The 26151-nt window shown below is 41.9% G+C and overlaps 1 protein-coding gene across 2 annotated transcripts in view; it reads right to left on the bottom strand.

Moving 5' to 3' along the window:
- LOC116847017 (transcription factor EC) overlaps positions 1 to 26151 on the bottom strand; it is a 104521-nt gene that overhangs the window by 7021 nt on the left and 71349 nt on the right. For both annotated transcript variants that reach the window (XM_032821563.1, XM_032821564.1), the window contains exons 4-6: positions 20951 to 21140; positions 12451 to 12526; positions 2113 to 2398 (exon numbers count right to left, since the gene is read on the bottom strand). In XM_032821563.1, coding sequence (XP_032677454.1) covers positions 2113 to 2398; positions 12451 to 12526; positions 20951 to 21140 — 552 coding nt within the window. The remainder of the gene's footprint in view (positions 1 to 2112; positions 2399 to 12450; positions 12527 to 20950; positions 21141 to 26151) is intronic.

Raw genomic sequence — 26151 nt, 5'->3', positions numbered from 1 at the left:
CTCTCTCTCTCTCTCTCTCTCTCTCTCTCTCTCTCTCTCTCTCTCTCTCTCTCTCTCTCTCTCTCTCTCTCTCTATCTATCTATCTATCTATCTCTCTCTCTCTCTCTCTCTGTCTTTCCCTCTCCCTCCTGCTCTTTCTCCGTGTCTTCGTGCTGATATGTCCTCTTTAAGAGGCCAGGATCTGTCGTCACGGAGACGGTCGATCGCGGAGCGGTCGTTATCGGTACTCCGAGTTCTTAATCGCATCACGAAACCGCGCGTCAAGTCCCGTATGTACACGATCGTACGTGTACGATCTTATCGGGCACACTAATTCAACGGTAACTTTTGCCGCCATCTCACGAGACATCTCCATCGCCGAGCATCCTAAAGAGCAACGTCGACGACAACGACGACATTAGTAGCAGCGACCAGCGCTGACGACTATCTCGAAGATACGCCCCTGGCCGGGATCGCGAAATCGCAGCGAGGGGCAAGACGAACGAAAGCGATTGACACGACGACCACGACGATAAGCCGCAATTCATTATTCGCAGTAATAATCCGCGCGGGCTAACAGCCTTCAAAGAAGAGCAGCCCAGTCGCTGCTGTACGTCAGTCAAGCTGACTGTATACATTCGGCGATAGAATGATAATGACGAAATGCAATACTCGATTTTTCATACTTTTTACACTGAAATTGTAGCGTGTCCATATAATAATCAAAATTATCGGATTATTATTAGAATTATTGTAGGAAAGGCTTTGCAGCGGCGATTATAGAAATTATCATAATTGTAACAACGATTATTACGATAATTATTGTGACAATTATCACAATACAGTGTAAAACTGAAAATCCGCACGGCTCTTGCATCTGTTGTCACCGGTCGTTGAGGCGCTGTCCGAAATTTCGAAAGGTGTCTACGAGGCCCGGCACACGCATCGCAACCTGTGCTGCCGATCGGTTCCCATCATTTTGGCATGGAGATCGAAAGGTCGTTATCTCAAAAGTCGCTCGAGGCGTTTGCGAAGACCGACACATTAATTGTACGTGAACGAAAGGGAAAGAAAACGAGCCATTTTTCATTATGCAAGCACGGCGTGGTCGCGATCCCCGGTTACGTAATGGCGCCGTTGCGCTACGTCGACACGCTGTCAAAAGACGGCTTTGCTGCTCTCTCGCATGCGGAGGAGAGCATATCGATAAACGAGGACGTAGAAGACACACAACACATACATACAACACACACACACACACACACACCGGCGTGTGTTCTCTCGCGTATGATCAGGAGAATGAACGAATAAGCAAACAGCTATTCGCCACAGTCGGAACAGATGCACATTATGAAACTAGTCCGGGGAACGAGCAGAGCAGAAGGTTTATTCGGATCAAGGATCACGGATCGATCGCTATATTGACGCCGGTCGCTCCACAGCCTCGAAAACCGACCGCGCGCGGCTGTCGCATTAAGATTAACTGTCTCGCCGTTACGACACTGAGCCCCACTAATACCATCGACCGAAATTGACGCTATCGTACATGTGTCAGGCGTGCGCTTGAGTGGGTGTCGTCGCGCGCGTACACCGAGAGAAAAAAATAACTGATCCAACTAAAATTAATCTTTTTTAGTCTCAATCATATTTTCTGGTTGCTCCAATAAGATAATAGTAGTAGTACGCATATAAGATAATTGTCATAAGATAATTGTCATTGATGTTATAATAGAATTTAACTAAAAAATGGTTTTCCATAATTTATAGTATAATTACTTCTCTATGTAATTATAGTTATAAATATGAAACATTTTTTTTCTCAGTGTATCGCCGAGTAAAAATCTCTCTCTCTCTCTCTCTCTCTCTCTCTCTCTCTCTCTCTCTCTCTCTCTCTCCCTCTCTATCTCGAGTCACTTTGAGAATAATTCACGCGAGCATAAACCGTGTGTTTATCGTCGAAAGCTTGGAAATCAGTGAGATGAGCATATCGAGATCGAGTGTGAAGAGGAGTTGCGATATGTTGAAAGTTGAACGCGCGTGAGAAACTTGCGCGATAGAACAGCGACGGATATACATGCATCGAAACGATGGCAAGGCAAAATATAAAATGGAGAGAACGACTTTCGACTTACGTGTACCTTCCGTTGCTCGAGTTTACTCCTCGAGAAGCTGTTGAGCATAGTCACGGATGTCGACGCCCAGTTGAAGTCCGAGATCGGAAGTCCGTGCGCCTTCGCCTGCAGCTCGAGCTCCTGCACGCGCAGGAGCAGCCGTCGATTCTGGTGCTCCAGTTGCTTGTGCCTGAGCTCGTTCTGCTTCATCCGCGTGAGCTCGTTCTTCAGTAACTTTATGTACTCCACCGAGGACTTGAGGATCGTACCCTTGTTCGGCCTGACGTCCCTAACGATCTCGTAATACCTGCAACAAAATTACATTCGCCTTGCTCAACTGACGTATAATAAGTACGACGAATAATTGCGTGCGCTCGATGAAGAGACTTCGAGCGCGATATTCGTCAAATTATCTTTCGCATTTTGACGGCCGCTGTCATGTGCGGATTATTGCTTCGTTCTACCAGCGGTTTAATAAGTAAACAATAATAAAAACACTATTGTGAGTAAACTCATCGATAATGACAGTCTATAACATTATAGAGTGCAACATTATAGATATAACGTTATAGAGGTGCGGATTTACAGATTTATGTACAAGGATATATTTATTTTCTTTTATAAACATCGTCTAAACGAGCTTTGTGGAAATTTGCCAGAGGAAGGTGAAAAATTGTCCATGTGTGTTACAAATGCGGTCGTTAAAGTATTAACTTGAAGAAGAGTCCGCATGCGTCGAGGAAATGAACCTTAGCAGATTATTGCATGGTATTTAAAAGATAGTGTGTGCACAAAGAAAGAATAAATTATATAACGAAATAGTTCTTTTTCCGATGGTTTTTTGCCTTCGCAGCCTTCCTCACGTCAAGTCCTCTCGATCATTATTAGCAACGCTAAAAAGTTAATAACGTAATTGCATAATTCCGCAGTACATGCAACGAGTGAAAAGTAATAGCGAGGGGGGAAATTCGCGAGTCCCACACTCACATTTCCAATTTCCTCGTATCCTCTCAAAGAGACATAAAAAGGCGATGACGACCGGGGCGATGGTGGATGGGACGGAAGGGTGCCGGAAAAGAGCCAGGCTCCCCTTTGAAACCCTAGGCGCGCGATTATTTCGTCGGAAATGTGTTCGAGACAGGGTGTTTCGCGGGAGATTCCCAAAGTTCCTCACCCGACCGTAATACGACCGATATTACCGTATCTCGAGTCACGCCTCGCACCGTCGCGCCGCCACCGCCGCCGCCGCCGCCGCCACCGCCGACGCCGACGTTTTGAGGGCCGTCTCGAGATGGAATTCCGCGCGGGAATTCGCGCGGAATATCAGGCGCATGTCAGACCGTGATAATTCGACGAGACGTAGGCGACGAAATCCTGAAGAATTTCCATAAAACGAGGAGCTGCGCTCGCGCACGCACCGTGGCGGCGTTTTCTTCTCGGCGCCGTCTTCGCGGAGTTGTCCTCGCCGACACGGGCGATTTGTTGTTAGTCCCGAGGATTTCTCACCGGAGACACCCTCGAATAAATTCATGAGAACCCGGCGCGTTCGCGGCACCTCGAACTCCTGGCGGAGTCCTGCGCTTCCTCGCGCAGAGACATCCACGATGATCCGGGCGCGGACAATCTCGCCGTGCCAGGGTGAGGGATGCATACGAATGGTTGGCGAATGAGAATGCGCGAGATTGTCGGAGAAAGTACAAATTCTTTTTTTCAAAAACTTACGGCGATTTACTATACACGACGTCGAGAATGCGACGCAGTTTCTGTTGGCATGCCGTATTCTTTCTGCTAGTTTTGCGATAAAAGCGAGTGCAAATGTTAAATCTTACAAATGTGGCTTGCGTTTCTTTCTGCAGAACAAGGAAACAGTCGCTTGTTCCGCGACAATTCAACTTGCCATCGCGAAGAAAAATAAGTCCTTTATCTCAAACAACGAGTAGACATATTAAATCGTACAAATATAGATCGCCTTCTTTCTGCAAAACAAAGAGGCAGTCGCTTGTTACGCGACAAACGCGGAAATTCAATTTGCCACCGCAAAGGGTTATTGAATTGTGTCCCGAAATGAAAGCGAAGGTGCGTTAAGTCGCACGAACGTAGCACTTCTTTGCAATACAACAAACGCGGTCATGTCTCGGATGACTAATGTGACTCGTTCAAATCAATAATAAGATATATCGACGATAAGATACGGACATTATCCGCGAAGTATTGTAATTCGCGCGATAGGCATACGTGAGTATTTGTATTTAAACAACACGCTCGTCGCCTGGAAAAACTAGATTGCCTCGGCCTCTCTTGTAGATACCGTCTCGATACGCGGTCGCTTGTTTGTTGTGTTATCATCGACTTCGACATACTCTTTCTGCGTCTCTGTTCGGCGTCTTGCGCGATAACGAATATCTGGGAAGCGAGCGCGACTTTCAGCAGGACTCGCGCGCGCGAGAGGTCGTCGCGAAGTTCTCCCATAATGGACGCTCCTCTCGGGGAGACGGTCCTCTTCGTCGTCTCGCGACTTAAATATTTCCCACGCGGAGCTCTCGCGCACAACACTCACGGATTTTCGTCGTTATTCACGCCTTTTTTTCGCGCCGAGAAGCACCGCCGCTTCTCTCGCTTCTGAGAGCGCGCGGGCGCGGTCGTTGATTTACGACGGGATCGTTCCGTCGATTTATCGCCCGAAAAATCGCGGAGCGCCGTCCACGAGGAAAGCGGCGAATGGAAAGCCTATTATGAGACGGTATTCGTCATGTCCGGGGCGACGCATTCATCCTTCGTGGACTCCGAGCGAATCCACCTCTTCACTCCTCCTCGCCCCAACCCCCGGGAAAACATAATCCTCAGCCTCATCTCGCAGGATACCGAGGATCGAAGGAACATCATGCAGCTGTCGCGCATCTTTAAGTTCACCTGACGTCGCCTGTGCAATATCGAAGCGTCCTGCCGAAACTCTCAAGCAAAGTAACGGCTTAAATCCGTGCAGAATTGCAGTTCCATTCTTCGCAAAAGAAAGACTAGCGAAATATTCGGAGATAATGACGTGTAGTCAGTAACGGTTGAAAATTGATCGTCACTTCTTTTTTCCAGCAAGTTTCACGGCTCACCGAGTCGAATAAATATAATAAATAAAATAGCAGAATTTACTTTTTAGTATTTTATTTAATTATTAAACGAAAAGGTATCCCTTGGCGGCTGCGCTGAAAAAAGGATCTGATTGTCGAAACCAAAATTTGGTTAAAATGGGATCAACGAAACATTTGATAATGGCAAACAAGAAATTTAATTACTGCTATTTTGCTCAGTGACTAAAGAAATATATTATTGAAAAAGTAAGGCAAAATAGTAATAATTAAATTTTTTGGTTGTATAATTATCAAACATTTGATTGATCCTATTTTAATCAACTTTTAGTTCCGTCAACCAAATCCTTTTTTCAATGAATGACACAAAAAAGAGAGGAAGAAAGTTTTCAAAACAGATTAGAACCTTATTTGAATCAAGAGTTTAAAAAAGTGAGTAATTCTCAAAGGATTCTAAACGTGTTGCCATTGACCGTGCGCGCAAACAAATGAAAAAGAGATACTCGATTAAAGTAATTTTCTTTGAGTAATTATTGTTTCTTTCTTCTCGGGATGAGATAGCGCGCATTCTCGCGGAGACGCGAGCAACGCCGGTGTGACGTTGTAATAATTACGGTCTCGGCGAGGCTGTAATTAAATTCATGCGCGATCAGGGATGGCGAATGGGCACATTGCAGCGAGATCCGCGAGATTACGGCAGGCCAAAAGGGCCGCGTGGAGTACCACACAAAGCACTTTTCCACAAGCGAGGAGTCATGTATGCCGCAACAAGTTCGCGACGACCGAATACGCGGAATCCGCCGACGCGCGTTTTAACTGCCGCTTCGTCGAATGCTGCATTTTATTAATTTTTCATGTCGCATGAGAGAAGATGCGTGTGTTTTTAGCCGCTGAATTGTTCATAGGCGCGTGGGTTTACGGGTTTCGCAACGAGGGTAGATACCACCGCCGTCAACACGTTGCCAAGTTAACTTCCACGAATTAATATTCCGACTCGTTGCATCTTTCAGCGAGCCCGTCCGCGCGTTTCGCCAACTTCTGCTGCCGAATACAACCGGATTCGTGTAATTATCATTACTTTCTAGGAAAATGCGCAACTTTCGGCCCGTAACCCCATCGCTAAACGCGACTACTTCGATCTCGCGCCATTCCTCAAATTCAATTGTTGGGCGCGTATTCCGCACTGCATTCAGAGAAAAAGCGATAGCCACTGTCGGGGTGACAAGAGTTTTTTGTGCGTAGCATGTTTATTGAACTGTTTACATTACAATCCTGCATACAAAACTCGTACAATTGTCACCTATACAGTTGCCATCACCATGTTTTTCTCCGAGCGTGAACGTGTACGTTGTAGAGAATAGGTGTCGTATGAAACCACTTGTTGCATCAATTATCAGCGCCACATATTTTTATGGAACTGTATCTTCGGAATCATTAGAGAGATAAGACTTACTACATGTGTCCGAGGAACAATGACCACGAGTATAAAAGTCCATAACACGTTCGCTACCGGCGTCACACCGATATATGACGCACCGATCTCTCTCACGGGAGATCGACCACGCGTATTTAAAGCGGCGACAATTTTTCTCTCCATACCCACGCAAATAAACCGTTTTGCATAAAGAAGTACAGAATAGGCCATGGAGACGAGCCGTTTTCGAGATGACGCGTGACGACGGACGTCGAGTACAAATGCGCGAGCAAAGAATACGCTCACACCGCGCCTTCCGCAACCTGCCGAAATCAATTGCCGTTTTACTGTGATTAACGGGAAGATGCGTCTGAATTGTTCCGCGCTCTGTCGGCGGCGGAACAACACCATCGCGACGCGTTTGCAGGCCTCTCCCAATTCGCGCGGTTTTCGTACGGCGCGTCGGGAACGAGTTTGCACGGCAAACAATAAACAGCCGCGCACCGCCGGAATCGGCGAGTTTCTCCTTCGTTCGCGCTAATGAGCAGCAACGTAAGGATAACACGAGTGACGGCGAATGAGAGAGAGAGAGAGAGAGAGAGAAGGAGAAAGAGATTCGGGACGTCTCGCAGGAAGGAGGACGGCTTCGAAACTCGAGCGGGATAAACGGAGACGCCGAGGCAAGACGGGAGGGAAATCTGTGTCGTGTTTGCTGGTGTCTTTAGAACGGGCTGTACTTCGTTATCACTGGCGCGCTATCGCGCCGAGTTTGCTCGCGCTCCCCTTGATATCCTCCCCGGCAAAGCCGAAACTGAAACCCGAAAGGAGAACGAAGTTCTCCCGCGGATGAGGCGTTCCCGAGAGTTTCTAAAATACGCGACATCCTCGCGAGGCACCCAGTTTCCCTTATCGCGTGTAATCGCGAGCAATTCCCATCTGCCGCGATTTTGACGGAAAAACAAACAGGAGATCCTTATATAATCTTGCGATATGGAATTTCGTATTTTAATAAATCACTAATTAAGTGCAAAGTGCACGATCTGCGAAGGATAAATTTCAAAATTAAAGTATTCAATTTTGAATTCAATTAAAATTCAGTTATCTTTCAAAACACGATAAAGGCAATTATAAAAATATATGTAAATTTTCTGTCGTAAAAAAACACGTGAATACATATATTTTTTCTTGGGCAGGTGCTAATGAATTTCATATTTTAATGGATCACTAATAAATACGATTTTCAGACAAAAAATACAAATTTTTAGAATTGAAGTAATTGAACTATTTTCCAAAATGACAAGAAAAATTACAAAAACATATATATATATAAAATTTCTCCTGTAATAAACTATTGATAAACTATTGATTGATAAACTATTGATTGTTTATCGCGAATCTGTACTTAAGAGAAATTGGTCGAAGTCCGTTATTTGCGATTAAGCAACAAGAAAAAATCTTTAAAAAATATTAACTTAGAAAAACATTAACCAATTATCTTAACGAAAGTCACGTCTATTCACCTTAGACTGCGTCTGATTCATATGAAATATTGCCCGACTACAAGAGCGCGAGCGAAAATCCGCCTGCGCGGAGAGAATTGTGCAATGTGGACTCAGCGCGCGGTTGACAATTCTGTTCCTTTTATCACGCGATAGACCGGGAGCGCAGGCGTTGCGCCGTCGCGCATTTGCAACGAGTGCACCATTGTCTTATCGATGGTACGGGTGTCATTAGATAAGAGGCGCCGCGAATGGAGGATGTGCGTGCGGGGGTTAATGCCGCGCGCGCGGGATATGCAAACAGCGTGGACAATGCGTCCGAACGCACGCGCGCGGCAGCGGAATACCAATCGGTGAATTTAAAATGCGCGTTAAGTGCGCTCGCGGCGAGGACGCGAGGGAGCGAATATAAATTATCGCCGTCGGCAAACACGATCGTGGGCGAAGCCGCGTTAATCCGACTTTCATTCGCCGTCGTGTCCCGAGAGCGCCGGCGAGAAATTCGTCGTGGCACATTAATCCCGTGCGTGTTCTCGTTATCGCGTCTATTAAGAAGTGACGCATCGAAAAATACCGGAATACGGCGGCAGATAAAGAACGTGCCAGCGGGCTGCACGCTTCTTCTCCTTCATCGGACGCAGATAACGTAAATTACGGCGTCGTAAATCAATAATTATAAACGGCACACTTTGTGCCCGCATCGCGCGACACGTCCGCTCGGGGCACGAAGAAACGAGCGATCTTTTCAATTACTCCGCGACGAAAGCGCGTCAAGAATCACCTCGAGAGCTCGGAGCGACCTTTTCTCGGCGAGCCCAATGGCCGATCTCGTCGACGTAGTTATTCAATATTTGGTTTAGGAAATTGGGAAATAACAGCGTTATTCATAACACAGATAAATAGAGAGAGGATAAAACATTGTGTATAATAAATAAAAATTAATTACATATAAAGTATATATGGGCTCTAAATTGGAGTGAAATTACAGTCGAATATCGCGCGATGCAGGCAAATTTACTCTTGGCGAATAATGAAGCGAGCGAATGTTTCATTTAAGAGGATGATGAAGTCGATAACGAACTCGAGCAATGTCGATAATGCAGAGATGATTGTCACTATCACTAATCACGCTTTCCTTTTCGTATTTTGTGTACAGAACTTACATAAATGTGTGTTGCTTTGTTTTACCATATTCAGCGGAAAACCTAATCACGCATGCGTAGAAATCTTTCTACAAACTATTCCGATATTCTCAAGCTTCTGAATTCAGACATGAAGGTGCAGCAATGTTTTTAAAAATTTTTCTGTTTGGAACATCCATACTTTTAGTATGTACGAGCTACAGAACTTGCGGGAGCTGCGGATTAGACAAATATTATGCTAACTGACAGTTTGAGATTTTACACTTAAAATTCTTTTTTCGTTTTCGTCACATATTGAGCAATGCCTACTTATTTTTACACGTATTTTCATTACGTACCCGAGCAGAAATTGAAATTGAGTGATTGTCTAGTAATGACACGGAAAAGTTGGGTCTTACATCGCTACTAGCTAGGAATGTAACGCTTCTCGTAGTGGCTGTACCAGAAAAATTATCTAGTAACTAGATACAAAAAAATAACTTGTAATTATGATTGGTATAAGTACTAGACAGTCTAGACAGTTCTGATATCCAATTTTTATCCGGAATTTATCGATGATTTTCTATCTCGTTACTGTGTAATCTTTTTCATTTAGCCACTATCTATGTAACTGGTATAGTTACTAGATAATCCTGACATTCAAAAGACTGAGTAGGAATATTTAGCCAGTCATGAGTTAGTGACTGGCTAGAAAAGTTGTATAGTCATTACTATCTAGCTACTAGTCTTGAAATCTGTTCTACTAGATACATTTTTGCTCCGGTAAAAGCATTTATAATTCTGTACAACCAAAACGTCATAAACTTTGCAGAAAAATCTGTACTCTGTAGGTAAAGTTTTCAGCTTTAGCATTAACATTTTTCGAGTTCATCATCGATATATTCCAGCATCCCTTTAAAATATGTGGATCTTAAAACTCTAAACATAAAGAAATTATGTAAACCTTAAACAAGCGGTAAACCTTAAATTTTATTCAGCGCATTTCCATTTGCTCATAACTTCCGTAAAAATTATCAAAATTTAGTCATTTTTTTTTATTATTGTAGAAAATATCGAGAAATATGAATCTCTATTAATGTTTTCGCGATGAAGCTGAAAAAAGTTGTAATGAAAAAATAAAAATATACACTTTTATAAACGGTAACATTGGAAAAGTTGATCTGGGTAAATTTTACCCATATTCAGAGAGAGTTCTAGGGTTAATTCATGCAAGAATATATTTCAATCGATTAGGGTGAATTTGTCCCTGCGACTGTGAGTTCCATTCCAATTTCAAGTGAAGATATTCACTGGACGACTCAGACTGGACGAATTCATACACTACATAAATGAAAATTTGAATGACTGAAATTTTGCAGTGAAATTTCACTAAAATTTTTACTAAAATTTAAAGGATCAAATCTCTTTTTCCGATATTATTTGTCAGAAAAGAAAGGCGTACATTTATTCATCGCACGGAAGCTTCTTCGCCATTGCCGAGGACAGGCATTGGTTACTTTGCTGTTAGCTCTAATCGACCTTAATTCGCTCGGATTTTCCCGTGGTTTTTCGAGGATCGATATTCAGAGGAGCTCGGCGAAAAAAGGAGAACGTCGAACACGAAAGGGGTAGTTTTTTAAGTTCTCCGGATGTTGACACAGACAAATGGGTCGATCGTCGGATTGATAAATGAACGACGGACTCAGCTGGCTATTCTATGCAAAAGCCTCGCTCGTTAGCACGTCCATCGTGTGTCGGAGGAGTCTCCGGAGCTGAGGATTCGTGTCAGGAATCACGTTCGAAACAGGTCAGACATGAAGCTGTCGTCGTCGGCGCGGAATACCTTTTTCACGGAAAAATAACCAAGAAGAAACGAGTCTCTCTGTGATCGGTTGCATAATCGACGGGCGTTTACTCAAAATCATTTGCATACATTTTCCTGAACTGCGATAACTTTCTTACGAGAGAATAATTCATCTTGAAAACTTCGGAAAAACCGTATTCCCAGGCCGGAATTTTTCAAGAATCGTTGAAATGAAACGCGCGTTTCTTTTGCCGGTAGTGTAATTTATGTATATTGCAAAATAAACTTTAATAAATATTAAGAATGGTAAGCAATGATAACCCGCGTTAACGCACATTATAGCCGGTATATTACGATGACAAAAGAAGTAAAGTGCCGCTAATCACGGCTAGTTTTCCACTTCTACAACTGACTCTGTAACATAAAACGGTAACAGATAAGGTCTTTTATGATACTGATACATGTCCGGTTTGTAGATAATTAAGCAACGTTAAATAACGATACATCAAGGCTTATTACATCCTGTCGGTTATCGAACCGACATCTCAGAAAATGCTGGAGTGTCGCAAATTATATAATGTGGTGTTAAAATTATAACAACGCGTGATTCGTCCTCGACTACACAATTATACCTAATACAATTATACCAATACTTATAATTATAACTTTGGAATAATTACATCATAACTTCAAATTTATTTTTTAAATAAATGTATGCAGAAGTGACTTTTTCCGATTGCTCTTCTTCAAACTAAAATATCAATAAATATGCAAAAGAAGAACTTTTCAATATAACAAAATCGTAATATCACGAGGAGCAGATTTTGCGAATTAATTGATCCAGAATACGAAAACGCGTGAATCCCATATTGACCAAAGGACACGACAACGCACGAAGTAACCAAGCAGGAATGAACTTATTTTTCCTCATCCCCGCATTTCCGCTTCCCGCTATCATTTTTTCCTCGCATTTGCCTTCATTCACCGACTCGAAGGATGTCCCAGCAAGGAAGTGTTGAGCTTTGAGAGCAGGAAGGACAGGAAACAAAGCTGAGGTAGGAAGGAAGAGCGAGCAGCCGTGGAGAGCCAACGAGTGAGGAAGGGAAGTAGGAAAGGCAGAGGACCGGGACGAGAAAGGGGAAGGGCGGAGGGCAGGGGAGGGGGGCGAAGAATGGACTTCCGGTGAAAGCCTCTCGTCTCGAGCACCTGACCTGGACTAACTCGTCGTAAAGGGTCACGAACAGGAAATAATGGTCCGTGGGGAATGTGCAAAGCGAAAGGTGGAGAATAAGAGGACTACGAGAAGAGAAGCGAGACGAGGTGCAAAAGGGACAGCCGAGAGGAGGCCGATGTAGGAGAGCCGGGGAGAGGAAGAGCGAGCAACGTAGGACAGAGAAGTAGAAGCAGAAGAAGAAGCGGAACAAGAGAAATTCGTACTCACGGGTCATTGGTCTTAGGCAGGAGGGTGCCGAGCTCCTTGATCCTGTCGTTGATGTTGAAACGCCGCCGTCGCTCGACTGAAAACGGAAATTGTGCGCATCAATCATGGCGTTCGCGGCAGATGCGAGAGATCGCGTTAATTCGCAGCTAATCGCGCGACCGGATCGACGTGCATCGCACGTCAACGACTCGTACCGAACGATTTGAGTCTTCCCCATATTCCCCAAACCCGTCTACCCAGCTCGAGGTGACTGAAGGGCCGGGGGTTGATTGGTGTCTGTAATTATTATCGAGAGAATGACTTTGTTATTGCTTCGCGTATTGGATGATTTCGTCGAGACCTCTCAGTATCAACTCGGGTAGGATTTTATCGGGGCATGTCCCAAGTCCGTAAAGGGCCTAGATAGGCATGCCCTAAAATAGTAGAATTTCCTAAATAGACTCTAAATAGGCGCTGTTGGGGATATCCTTAATAAGTCCTGCTATCGTTAAGCCTACATATGGCCAAGCAAAAGAATTTCTAAAGGAAAATTCGTAAATAGGCCCAAAATAGGCACAGATGTGGATGTCCGTAGACATCAACACAACAAGACATGTATTTATATAATTCAGTCAGGGTCTCGTTTATTCAATTCTTGAAATAGTTTAAAGTCTTACAGAATTTTAGTTTACAGTCTTAGACTGAAGTAAAATTCACATAAGTTTAAAGTAAAACCAAAATACCTGATTTTGGTTCTCAAAAATACAGTCTTCCAAATAAAGCGGGTCCACATAAGGTTCCACAGCAAGCTTTCCAAAAGATAACTTGGAAATTATATTGAAATATAACATTGAAATAATTTAGAAATATTTGTGAAACATTTTATCAAAATCTTTTTCACTAAAATATTTCAGAAATCGCTTATAATAAGCGTTGATTTATATATTTATATATAAATTTAAATAATTTAACGAAATCTTATATAATAAGATGGATTTCTCTTTCTTTTAATTATACTTCTTTATAATTACTCAAAGTTTATAGTCTTTTATGTCTTTATTTATTTAATAACAATCAACAATAAAAAAATTGTACTATAAAAATTTAAAAATAACGAAATGGAAGTGCGGGATTTTGTAGATCTCATCTCATTAGCTAAGGGTTAAATTAACAATAAAAGTACGAAAAATATAATTTTTATTAAAATTATATCATTTTATTAAGTTATATTATCAAAAAATTATATTATTGTGTTAATCACAACACATATGGACAAAATGTAAGACGTTTATATCGATTGATAAAGTGGCGTAGTGTCTAAGGCAAGAGATTCATAATCCAGAGATGCCTCAGGCAGAGTCCAGGTCGAGTCCCACCAGTGTCAAGTGAGAAATTTTAAATGTGATGTAGCATTGGAATCAAGTAATCTAAAGTTTTCAAATAAAATCAGCAAGCGTTTGTAACCTTTACGAATAGTTTAATTAGAATAAATATAGTTTCTATTAGAAAAAAATAATACGTATTTATACATAAAAGAATATTATTTTCTACTTAGGCATGTCCAGATAGAGCCTATATAGGCGTGCCAGAACAGGGCCTTGTCAAATTTACAAATCAGGCCCTGACTTACAAAAGCGTTACATCTCTGTACAGGACCTATTCTGGCTTGCCTGAATGGCGCCTAGACAGAAATGGGGAAAAACTATCTAAAAGAGGTCTTTACAAGCCCTCTTTTAAATTCCTACCCGGGAAGAAGTCTCTGGCAATTGCGTTGCAACGATCAGCGACGTTAGCGAGTTCTCGCACATTATGAAATCATATTATAAAATTAAAGTTACAAAATGAGAGGCAAACACCTTTGATGTAGATATGTAAAAGTATCTGTGAACATTTCTTCTTCAAATACTTGGTGAAGTTTTTCTACTGACTGCCTCTCCTTCTTCCAGTTGCAATTCCTGGATGAAGGATAGAGCAGACCAGAAGAATAAAAGAATACAAACATGAAGAATAGAGCGGAAGGTGTGTAGGTTTCGCCTATATTTCTTCGGAGCTCGTGTCTAGATCCACCTACGCTCGCGGGCTATTATTTTCCTCGAGTTTACAGCCACTTGGCGCGATTGGGGGCAAACGCGATATCCTCCGATCGCTCGATCCTAATAAACTATATCGTCGTTCGCGCGAATCGTCGAGGGTCGAATTGTCCTATCCCCGAAATACCGAGGTATCGTCGTCCCGTATCGAAGTTATCCGGAGGGGAGGCATATCGCGCTTTCCGGAGGATATAGCGTATCTCCCCTGCGGAAAAGACTGCCGAACCGGATCGCCCTATCATTGGCACGTGACCCCGTTCCCGATCGATTATTCCGGCCAGGTATCTCTCCAAGGTGCGAGAGGTCAAGCCGCGCACGGCTCGCTATCGGCACGACTCCGATATCGCGATCGCGAGAAAGCAAATTTGTCAAAACGCCTTACTGACAGGCAGCACTTCCCCGTTGGGCGAGGGAAGCGGTGCATTACGTCGAAATTAATCGATAAAAATACACCGTCGCGGGACGGCCGATCAATTTCTCCTTCGCTTTTTTTTGTTCGTACACAGATACGCCGATAAATAACGTCAGCTCTTTATCTACGTCGAAATTAATCGACTTCGAGCGCGCGATAAGGATCGCAGAAGTTTCCGGAGAAAACGAGGAAATCATTTTGTTTCCTTCAACGAGGACCACGCACCGTGGAATTTTTTTCGCGTCCCGATCGTACACTTGATAATAAATTATGACTCGGCGATGTTGGGTTACCGCGAGAGATAAATTTTCATCGCTTTGCTTTCTTTATCCGTCATTACGCACAGTTCACAATAAAATAATCTATTCTCAACACACAGAGATCACAACATATATATCTTTATATGTATCGAACTTTTGCATCTGAAAGAAGGAGATCCTAATCGCCCAAGATGTTAGCAAACGCTCTGTCCCTATGAGAGGTAAATATAGTCGGAGAAAAATCGATTTTAAATAAAATCCGTGTCGCACAGTTCTGGAACACATCAAAGCGTATTGCAGACCTACAGTACGCCAAGTCAAATTCTGCAAATTGCTGATTCACGCGAGAACAAATATTTGTAAACAACGTCATGGGACGGGGGACCAGAAACGACGCGACACGATCGAGGAGATCGTGGGAAGCACGCGCGGGACACGAAGGAGCAGCCTTGAAAACTTTGAGGAAGCAGTAACTTCCTCGCTCGCGTACTCGGTTTGCCTCGTAGGAGAGAGGAAGATAGAAAGACAGACGGAAACGGGAACACCAGAGGTAAAGTACGATGAAGAGCGCAGGAAATAGAGAGAGAAAGAGAGAGAGAAAGGGAGGAGGGAGCGCAAGAGCGAGATGGATATTGCGGAGGACGACGAGGAGAAACTTCCTCTGATCCTGCTGATTAGATTACGATAGTTAATTCGGAAGAGGGCGAAGCAGGCTAGAAAGTCGAATGATGGAACACGCAGGAGATGGAGGAGTATGGGGAAAAGGAAGGGGACAAAATACGAAGATCGAAGCTATCCAATTCTATGTCGGGAGGATGCGCGAAGCAATGCTTTTCACTTGGAAGCAAAAGGCACGCTTTCCTAATCAAAGACGACGAGTCTCATCAATCAGCGGGGCCCGTTTCCGGTGGGAAGAAATTATACGAGATACGAGCAAAGATTACGACGAAGCGCCTCATCAGTCTGGGCCCGCGTCTCCGTGCGAAAGGGAATGCTAAATTGCCCTTTAACCCCGAGCGAGCGAACGCGCGACGCGAACGCGCTGCTTCGCGGCAAGAAAATGATTTTCTTCCTATACCTGAGGTTATCGCAAGTTACTTCAAATAACTTCATCCATCTCTTGAACCTTAACGGATTAAGATACACCGGATTTACATGAATAATATCGAAAAATTCGATATGTGCACTGAGAGAAGAAATACCTAAGAAATAAAAAATATTTATTCACGCGGACTAATAACGCATATTTACTTAAATTTATATATATATATATATATATATATATATATATATATATATATAATAGAATATCTGTCTCTTTCTGTATGTTCTCTATTAACTTTTAAACTATTTGACTAATCTGGACCAAACTTTTTCATAGTTATTCTCTAGAACTCTGCGGAAAATATAGGCTACATGAAACCTGAACTCTCCCCTTGACTTCATCTTCTTGACACTTTGTGATAACCCGAGCAACACCAGGTAGTTTAAGCTAGTATAAGATATTTTTAAATAAGGAAATATACATTTTCTTAAAATTTTACTTTTTTTAATTTAATCTAAGTCTTTCACAAAAAAAATGGTTTATTCTACTTGAATAAAAAATTTTAATTTAAATAAAAATATACCATTAGTCCCCCGCCATCGAATAAATATTTCTTTTATATATCAACTATCTTTTCTCCCATGCGTACAGTGTACTTATCAGAATTCTATAAACAACGTATTTTATGAAATTTTGAAGATTATTTTCCCCAGAGAATTTCGAAATGAAGATCGTGAGAGAGAAAATCGGCAATGTCGAAATTACCCGAAATTAAAGTTGCTCCTCAAGAAACGAATAAAGAGGATAAAACACCGCAATTAATAAAAACGGACAAATTAGAAGAAGGAGAGATGCGCTCGCAAATGAACTCACGCTCGCACATTTGTCGCGTGGAAAAACGAAGAGAAAAAAAAAGGAAGAAAAAAAGATAAGTCCCGTCGATGCATAAGCAACGCCTTTGTTCCTCGCATATGGTACACGTAGAACACCGCGCGATCGACAATGCACCGCGGCATGCACAATAGCGGTCAAATAAGTAGCGGGACAAAAGGTGGGGGAGGGAGAGCGAATTAGCGGCGCGACGCGCGACCATTTTTACGAAATTCCTCGTTTATTTCCTATACTCCCGTGTACTCCGCGGCCGTTACTTCGCCATTCTCTCTTACAAGTTCAATCCTGCTTGCTTCGTCCCGCACCTCCTCCGCCAGCCAGCCGTCCGGCAGGTCGGCCTTTCATTACGTCCGCGATTGTTTACGGAAAGTTGAACGCTCCAGTTCCTCCCAATGCGGCTGGGAGCACTCGCTATCCGCCCTCGATTTCCGTTTGTTTCGTTCGCGAACGTTGCGTGCATTTTTTTTTGCAATTCCAGCGACGCCTTAATCGCGAGAGACAACGATGAGGTGGAGTTGGCGCGGATCGCGACTCGGAGAAGTCGTAACTGACGAATAAGTCCAGCTAAAGACCACGATGGTTAACGCAATTTCCCTGCTAAGTGACGTTACGTTATTGTTACGCGAATTACACTAATAATATTATTTCGCGTTATCGCGTTTTATTCTCGCATTGGAGCCGGAGAGACACGGGAATCTACTCAACATGAATGCAGGTGCCCGTTAAGTCCGAAATTGTTCTTATTTACGAGAATACATTAACACTGGAATAGTACGAGGGAGAAAAGGGTGATTTCTCGTGCGAAAATAAATCGAAATTGTGGAATATATCTTGTGTCCACTTGTCATTCCGTTTGCAAGAAAAACGACTTTGAAATTGTACACGCGTGCACTTATACAACTAAGACATTAAAAACTACCGTACTTATCGCAGAAAAATTTTCGCCTGGCGAGAACTCACTTGAACCGTATCTGAAGAGAATCGAACATTCCTCTCTTGCACGCACGGTGCCATTGTGTATGTGTGAATGCCATTTTCTAGATAAAATTTTCCTTGAAATTTCCAATCAGGCGTATCATATAAAATACTCGTGCATTATGATGCTGATTATTCTAGAAATTACCAATTTCTCGAATAACCAACAGCCACGATGTCTGACTATTTGATACATGGAAAAAATATTGTAATAAAAACTACAACATTTTTGCAACCTTGGACCATATCGATCGAAATTATTATATATTTGTTGAAAAATGTTATGCGTGATTGACTTTTTACTACATAATTGTTACTACATAATTACTTGAATGTTCTTTGCATCATATATACCAGGCAGAAATCGTCAAATTTACTATTTCTACCAATAATTTATACCACAATCTTGGTGTCTAGAACTTTGCAAAAAATATTAAGAAAAGAAATATAATTTTAACGTCATTTCTATCACAATATTTTCTCCGTATATATGTGTGTATATGATTTCCGTGTATATGATGTTCCTGGTCGAAAGTTTCAAATATCTGTGCTAAGAAATAGCACTATATTTATAAAATTTAGTCAGAAAAAATACGTCAGAAATCACCTATTTCTCGCATTTGCGAATTTCGCCACATTTAAAACGCGCAAATAAAAAAACAAGTGTAATGAGTACGCACGTGCATCTATCGCGCGGGATTCGCGGAAAATCCGCGATGCCTCGGCGAGGTTTATCGCGTCGCGACGGAAAACAAGGCGGGATAATTGATGCTCGCTGATTACTCGGTCAAATCCACGAGATCGCCAGAGTCGCGCGCACAAAACGCCCGCCAGCGCGATTCGGCGCCGTAACGCGTATCGCATCGTAAAACGGGGACGGTAAAAGCGCGGTGACGTTGTCCAAATATCGCCGCTCGAAAATTGTTTATCCGCTCGTTACGCGCGCCACCACTATGGCTAATCCATTTCGTCACCTTAATGAGAATCCCTCACGATAGCATACCGTGATCGGTTTTCGACGTTCGACACCTTCCCCACGACAAAACGCCCGACGGCTGCAAATCGATTGGCACGTCGCTCGTAAAAAAACAGCGCGCGCGTGTGTGTGTGTCGCGCTTAAAAGTATTAAATCTCAAGCCTGTGTGCGTTTCTTTTTATTTACATATAACATCTCTCGTGTGTAATTCTATTAAATTAAAGAATGCATGGTGCGGCATGTGCGATAATAGAGGAAAACAGCAACATCGTCATCAAAGCAAGAGCGAAAATTAAATTTGCAGTGTTATCATTATATAAATACACGCGCATCGCGTGTCCTTGGGAAAAAATGAATATATGAAATTTTATACGACACGTGCGCCTGTATTTGTCACACAATTACTTATCTTCATTGCTTATTCATCACGCGTAAATTTGAAGAATTAAGATCATCCAATGTAACGAAGAACGACAAATGTGTTATCGTTGAAATAGTATGATCCTCGACAGTACTGTGCACTCGAGACGCTGTGCTGTTCGCGAAAAAAAACAAAAAGATTATTTAGAGACATTGAATTTTCTCTCCTATGAAAAAGTAATAGATTCAAGAAGTCATCGTCGACGTAATAACGAGAAACGACACGCGGCAATTTTCATTAAAGTTACAATTCACGCTGACAACGTGAATACGCGAAGTTATATTTGGTCGGCCGTCGTTGTTCATGTCAACAGATAACAGACAGGCACTAGTTTAATTGACTACATTTGCGATAATAATAGGCGGTCGATGTCGGCGACGCACGCAGTGAACGGGGCGACACTCTTCCATTGTCATTTAAATACTCCACTTACGTCGTAGCCTCCGTATTGACATAAGTGTAACGTGGTAAATGTCGACGACGATGACAGTGTAATGGTAGCAAACGAGACACCGCCGATTGCTAGCATTCAGGTGTAAATTACACAACGGCGCCTATCAATTATTGCTACACGGATAAACACGGGAACATTTGTTTGCAGTCTGCCTATCGGGCGACATTCAAAACGGCTCTATCATGATGAAAACGTTAACCTTACCCTGTTGGCAGCCACGTGCACGAGGCACGAGGCGCGAGGCGGAATTTGCACAAGCGCGACATTCGAGGCTTTATCGTGCCAAACTCGCGTTTTTCGCAATTCTACCGCGAGCGCGAACAAATGAAAGACAAACCGTTTTATATATAAATATTTTAAGTATCATTCACCGAAATTAACACACTGGCAACGAAACGTACGTACACTGAGTCACAAAATGTTTGAACGCATTTCTAGCACTGAAGTTGCAGCGCTTCAAGATGTCAAAATTGAGAGGCATTGCTGATGCCTATGAATCGGTTATGATAAGAACAGAAGTGACAGTAGAAGATGTGAAAATAAGTATAAGATAACGTGATGACATTAATGTTAATATTCAATTTTGACATTTTGAAGTTGCAATACGCTCGAAATACGCCAAACCGTTTTGTGGCCCAATATACTCATTATTTGAATATTTGCTTGGTCCAGAAAATTTTCGTAAATTTAATTCTAGAAATTTTTTCTTGATTTGCAGATTGTGTTAAAATTATATGTATATATATATATATATATATATATATATATATATATATATATATATAACGCGTCAGAGTTTTTAAGGAGGTCAGAACGTTAAACATCACATCGTGGAAATTTACATTATTGGATCTAAATTACTAAAAATCTAAATTAATGAATCTTCAAATTACTGTGAAAGACACGGCTCTAGTAATAATCTATAAATTAATATATGAAAATATGGCACGGTAACTCTTTGACGAAAGTACCAATCGAAAGGAGCAGCTCCACTTACTCATGTTGTGGTTATCCTTCTTCTGTCGGTCCTTTGCAAGGGCGTGGATCTCCGCCTCGGTAAGCAGAAGAGGTTCCGGCTTAATTTGAAGCTCCGGTATATTCGTTAGACTGCCAGCTTGGCCGTCCTTCAATCCGTCACCCAAGGAGCCAGCCTCGAACGACAGGATGTCGTCCAGGAGGTCCTCAGCCTGCAATTAGAGCGGAAACACGTGCCGTCATTTAAGTGAAATTAAGTTGCGCAAACGACGTTGTAAAAAAAACAAAAAGCACACTGCGCGGATTTTATAACTTTTTAACGGCCGGGGGAAGAAATATACTACACCTCGGTCGCGTTCCGTTTAAAATCACGCCAAAAATGTCGCGGTTATCGTAAATCACTATCTGTGCGCGAAAACGACACAACGTACCGAAATCGTATTGAAAAATTCAACTGGCCATCGACACACAAACGACAAAGAGAGAGAGAAAGAGACAGAAAAATAGTGACCATGTCCACTAATCGATGTGATTTATTACCATTCCGCGTCCCATAGATTCACTCGGCGAGTGATTCGTAAATAGAAGAAACATTACGCGATCGATGCAACGTACTTTTACGAGTCGTTCAGTGATAAAGTGAACTCGTCGTCGTTCTCATGCGCGACACATTACCGGTACTCGCTCGCGGTGGCTAATGCAATTTTTCCACGAGACGGAATCTCACGATCGACGCAAATGATCGTTCCGTGAAGGGTAGATAGACAGGTAGGTAGAGCAGGCGGAGCGAGGGGAGGGGAGGAGGGAGAGGACGAAGCCACAGAGGAAGAAGGAATTCAAGAGGAGCGAAGGAAGGGTGCGCGATCGTTAATAATTCTTGGGAGCGAGTGAGCGAGCGATCAGCGCCGTTCGCTAAATCACCCTTTCAAGCCTTAAAGACTCGTTGTCTTCGGCGCGCAAAGCTCTCCGCGATATATCGGCCGTAATGTTATTCACAGCCTCGATAAAATGATTCACGCATCGACGTGGCCGTCGCCGTCGCGAAATCGAACTCGTTCGGCCGCCGCGAGAGGCGTTTATTCACAGCTTCCTTCCCAACGTCCGTTCCATATTCCGCGCGCTGTGTAATTTTTCGCCCCCGCGAGTGTCCGATAAGTGATCGCTCATCGGGACGTGATACGGATTTAAGTGCCAAACATTGTTCGCCGCCGTCGATAAAGCGCGAGACGCGACGCGTGATTCATAACGATAAATCGTCGCGTCCGATTCAGTGGAAACCACGCGGCCTTTTTATATTCTCGCGATTATCTTCGTAACGTATCGCCTTGTAAAATGAAGATTGCGCAAAGTGTTGCACCGATTCAAGATAAGAGTAGAATGCGAAATATATATCCCGCTACGATTGAGGTAACTTCCTCGTGGCATTAATAACTAATTGTGTAACTCTAATTTACGGGTCTCTTTTTATTTCTGACTGCGTACCGATCGAGGAAATATCTAAACATCTTTCCAGAGTAAGGTCTCTTTGACTGCATAAGAATTTTAATTAAAAGTGATATTTCTCTAAATTTACAGAAATCAATTGAGAAGGTGTTCGTCACATCATTCTCAAGATTAAGATATTTTCCTGACGATGTGACTGTGCAATTCTAATTTCTAGTTTTCTCTTGCTTCAGGATATATCAAGGAAAATATTCAAATATCCCCTCAAAGTAAAATTCTTTCTGATTGTAAGAATTTGAATTAAAAATAATATTTCTTTGAATTTACAAGTAGAAATCAATCATCAAGAAGGTACCTTCATTGAACATGGTAGTTTTCTAGATTAAGGTATCCTCTTGACGATGACTGACAATTATATAATTTTAATTTCCAAGTTTTTTGTTTCTTACTTCAGAATACATCGAGTAAAATTCGAGTGTCCTTTCAAACTAAAATTTTTCAAATTGAAAGTAATATTTTCCCTGAGTTTGCAGAAATCAATTAAGATACCTTCGTTAAACATCACAATTGTCTAGACTTCTAGTCATCACGGTGGCAAACAGAACGGAAGACGCTCCCCGGGAGGCATTGTCTCTACATTCGTAAAAGGATTAAGGGCTGCGATTGTCGCGCGTAACTGCAGTTCCGAACAAGATGCGAGTCTCAGGGCGCGCTTCGTCGATGTGAGCGTATCGCGACTGCTGCTGCTGCCGCTGCTGCTGCTGCTACAGCGACGGCCGCGTATGTGCCGTTACGTAAACATTACGTAAACAATAATAAGCGAGCTCCGTCGGCCTGCGGAACAACGTTTCGACGCCGACTGTTGCCGCGAACGGGAGATGAATCGAGTTACCTCTCGGTTCGACGAGCGCACTTTGACGCGAGCGAGCCGACAAAAGCCATGCGCCATGGCTGCGAGCGAGAAACACGATAATTGTATAATGGCTCGGATGTGCTAGTAAATGTACAGGGTAACCTGCAAGTCGAACGCGCCTACCACGACGAGAGGTCAGAACTCAAAGCCGACACCGCCTAGACAATAGTTTCAAAACAATTAAAAACCAAATAGTTAATTGGCCGTAGTTATGAAAAAATCCAATTTACAAAATGATTTTTTTTTTATTTTTTCTTGACAACAGGTAGTCTATGCGTTTATCTAGTTAAAACAAAAAAGCCATATGGATATTTAAAATTATGGATATCTTATGGATATCTAAAATTAATTAAAAGGAAATTTTTATTTTTTACTAGTTGCGTCTTTTTTATCCTTTTTTTAAGTTAAATTTGTCAATAAATACAATTAGAGAGAAGAAAATTGCTTGACTTGTTGAACGAATATGAAAAACTTACTGCTATTTATATTTCTTGAATCATGTATCAAATCTTCGAATCATACTGAAATTGTAATATAAATTACTACAGAAATAATAAATTTGATGATTCTCTACCTAGTATGTGACATAAAAAACATTCAAGTAATTGCAATAATTTCGTATTAAAAATTCAAATGTACGTAATATTTTCAAAAAGGATGTATAGTAATTTCGATCATAATTCTAAATAGTTCAGAATTACAAGAATTTCATACTACAATATTTTTTCCGTGCACTAGCTAAAAAATCATAATAACTGACGAAAATTGATTAAGAGAAAACGCAGGACATCTTATTGCAATATCGAGCTAGATCACACATATGCGCAGAAGGGAGGACAGGGACTAAGATCAAAATCGAGCACACTTTGCGGACTTTATGTGCATGAGGTACGCTGCACCGTTAAAAATCGCGCTGCCGATATCCCCTAAGAAATCTGCCCTTAATACAATACACGAGATAGCAACAGGACACCCTGTACGCGCGAGGAATGCGTACACGCCGAGAAAGAGGCAATTTCGACATACGACGAGGATGAATGGCGGAGTGGGAAGGAGATGAGAAGCGACTGCCTGGATGACAGAGACAACATTGATCGTCACTGCGGTCAATGAAACTGATACGCGCGGAAAGGGAGATCGGTGAAGGGACTATAATATATGCGATACGCGATCAAAGTGAATTGCTCCTGCAACGCGATGACGCACGCACAAACACTCGCGATCGGACATTTAACTCCGCGCAGCGCACTTTTACCCTGAGATTCTTCTTGCATAATGCAATCGAGATTATTAATTGGAAGAGAGGAAAACAAATAATTGCGGCATCCTGGAATTTCGCGAAGCAACACGCGTGCCATGATTTCCACGGCATGGCAGAGTTTCAAACGGTGCGTTTTCTATCCGAAAAAACGTGAAAAATTTATGTAACGCATATAAAATATCACGCCGAAATGATAACGCGCAAACCTAAAGATTCGCCGATAGCGACGTAAAGTTAATGTTATTAGGTTTTTCATGGCTTCTGTTACGTACGCGTGACTTTATTATGCCAGCGTTTATCGCTTTTACAGAAACATGTCGTTACTAAAACCTCCAATGTGTTCTTTGCTTTCTGTTTCTTGTTCTCTATATTTTCTCTGACTAAAGGCTAAAGGTCTAAGAGATAAAAGTAAAGAGATAAAAAAAGAGATAAAGAGAGAGAGTTAGAGGAAGATAAAGGGAAAGAAACAAGAAGCAAAGGGTACACTGTAGATCAGGCTTAAGACTTTTGTTCCCACTGCTGCGGAATCCTGGATTGATGACGTCAGAAAGAAAAACACGCGCCAAAAATTCCTTCATTTTTAAGTAAAAAGAAATATATGAAAAGAAATATATTTATATAAAAGGAAGAACAGATATATCGCTTGAGTGTGTTTGTAAAATGTTTTGAGAATTATCCTTTTCTTTTGACAGTCAATAAATAGCTTTAAAATTGACGTGACTTTCTTTAACTTATTTTTCCTCGTGATTTTACCACGTTCATTTACGGCTATTTGTTGACTGCCAACAGAAAAAACAGTTTTCGGAATATTTTACAAGCGAATATTTTACGCTCAAGCGAAATGTTCTTTTATACAAATATATTTTTATTTTAAAATAGCACACAAAAACTATTGCCATGCGTTTTCTTTCTTAATTAACGTTATATATACAGAGTGTCTCACACTCTCCTCCGGGTATTTTGTGGGGACGTAGAACAGATTGAAGTGAACATAAAAGTTCTATACCGTTTTGCGATATTCGCAATAATTATCGAGATATTAATTGTAGAAAATTTGTGAATGATCATGCAGGATATGGTAAATGAGTTATAGTAGCGACGACTGCCGTCGTGTACTTATACTTTAGGTCAAATTGAACAAAAAAGTCTTCTACCATTTTTGAAATAATCACATAGATTTTTAATTATTAATTAAAGAAGATTATTGTGCAATTTTGCGTAATAATGCACTCATCTTCTTTAATTAATAATTAAAAATCTATGTGATTATTTGCAAAATGATAGAGGACTTTTTTGTTCAATTTGATCTAAAGTATAAATACACGATAGCAATCGTCGCTATTATAACTCATTTACCATATCCTGCATGATCATTCACAAATTTTCTACAATTAATATCTCGATAATTATTGCGAATATCGCAAAACAGTATAGGACTTTTATATTCACCTCCACCTGTTCTACGTCCCCACAAAATGCCCGGAGAAGAGTGTGAGACACCCTGTGTGTGTGTGTGCGCGCGCGCGTGTGGTGTGTGTGTGTGTGTGTGTGTGTGTGTGTGTGTGTGTGTGTGTGTGTGTGTGTGTGTGTGTGTGTGTGTGTGTGT

This window comes from Odontomachus brunneus, unplaced genomic scaffold (assembly GCF_010583005.1).
Source record: "Odontomachus brunneus isolate Ranch 3 - 2012 unplaced genomic scaffold, Obru_v1 Obru_scaffold_072, whole genome shotgun sequence".
Classification (NCBI taxonomy): domain Eukaryota; kingdom Metazoa; phylum Arthropoda; class Insecta; order Hymenoptera; family Formicidae; genus Odontomachus; species Odontomachus brunneus.
This window is presented reverse-complemented; position numbering and strand designations above follow the sequence as displayed.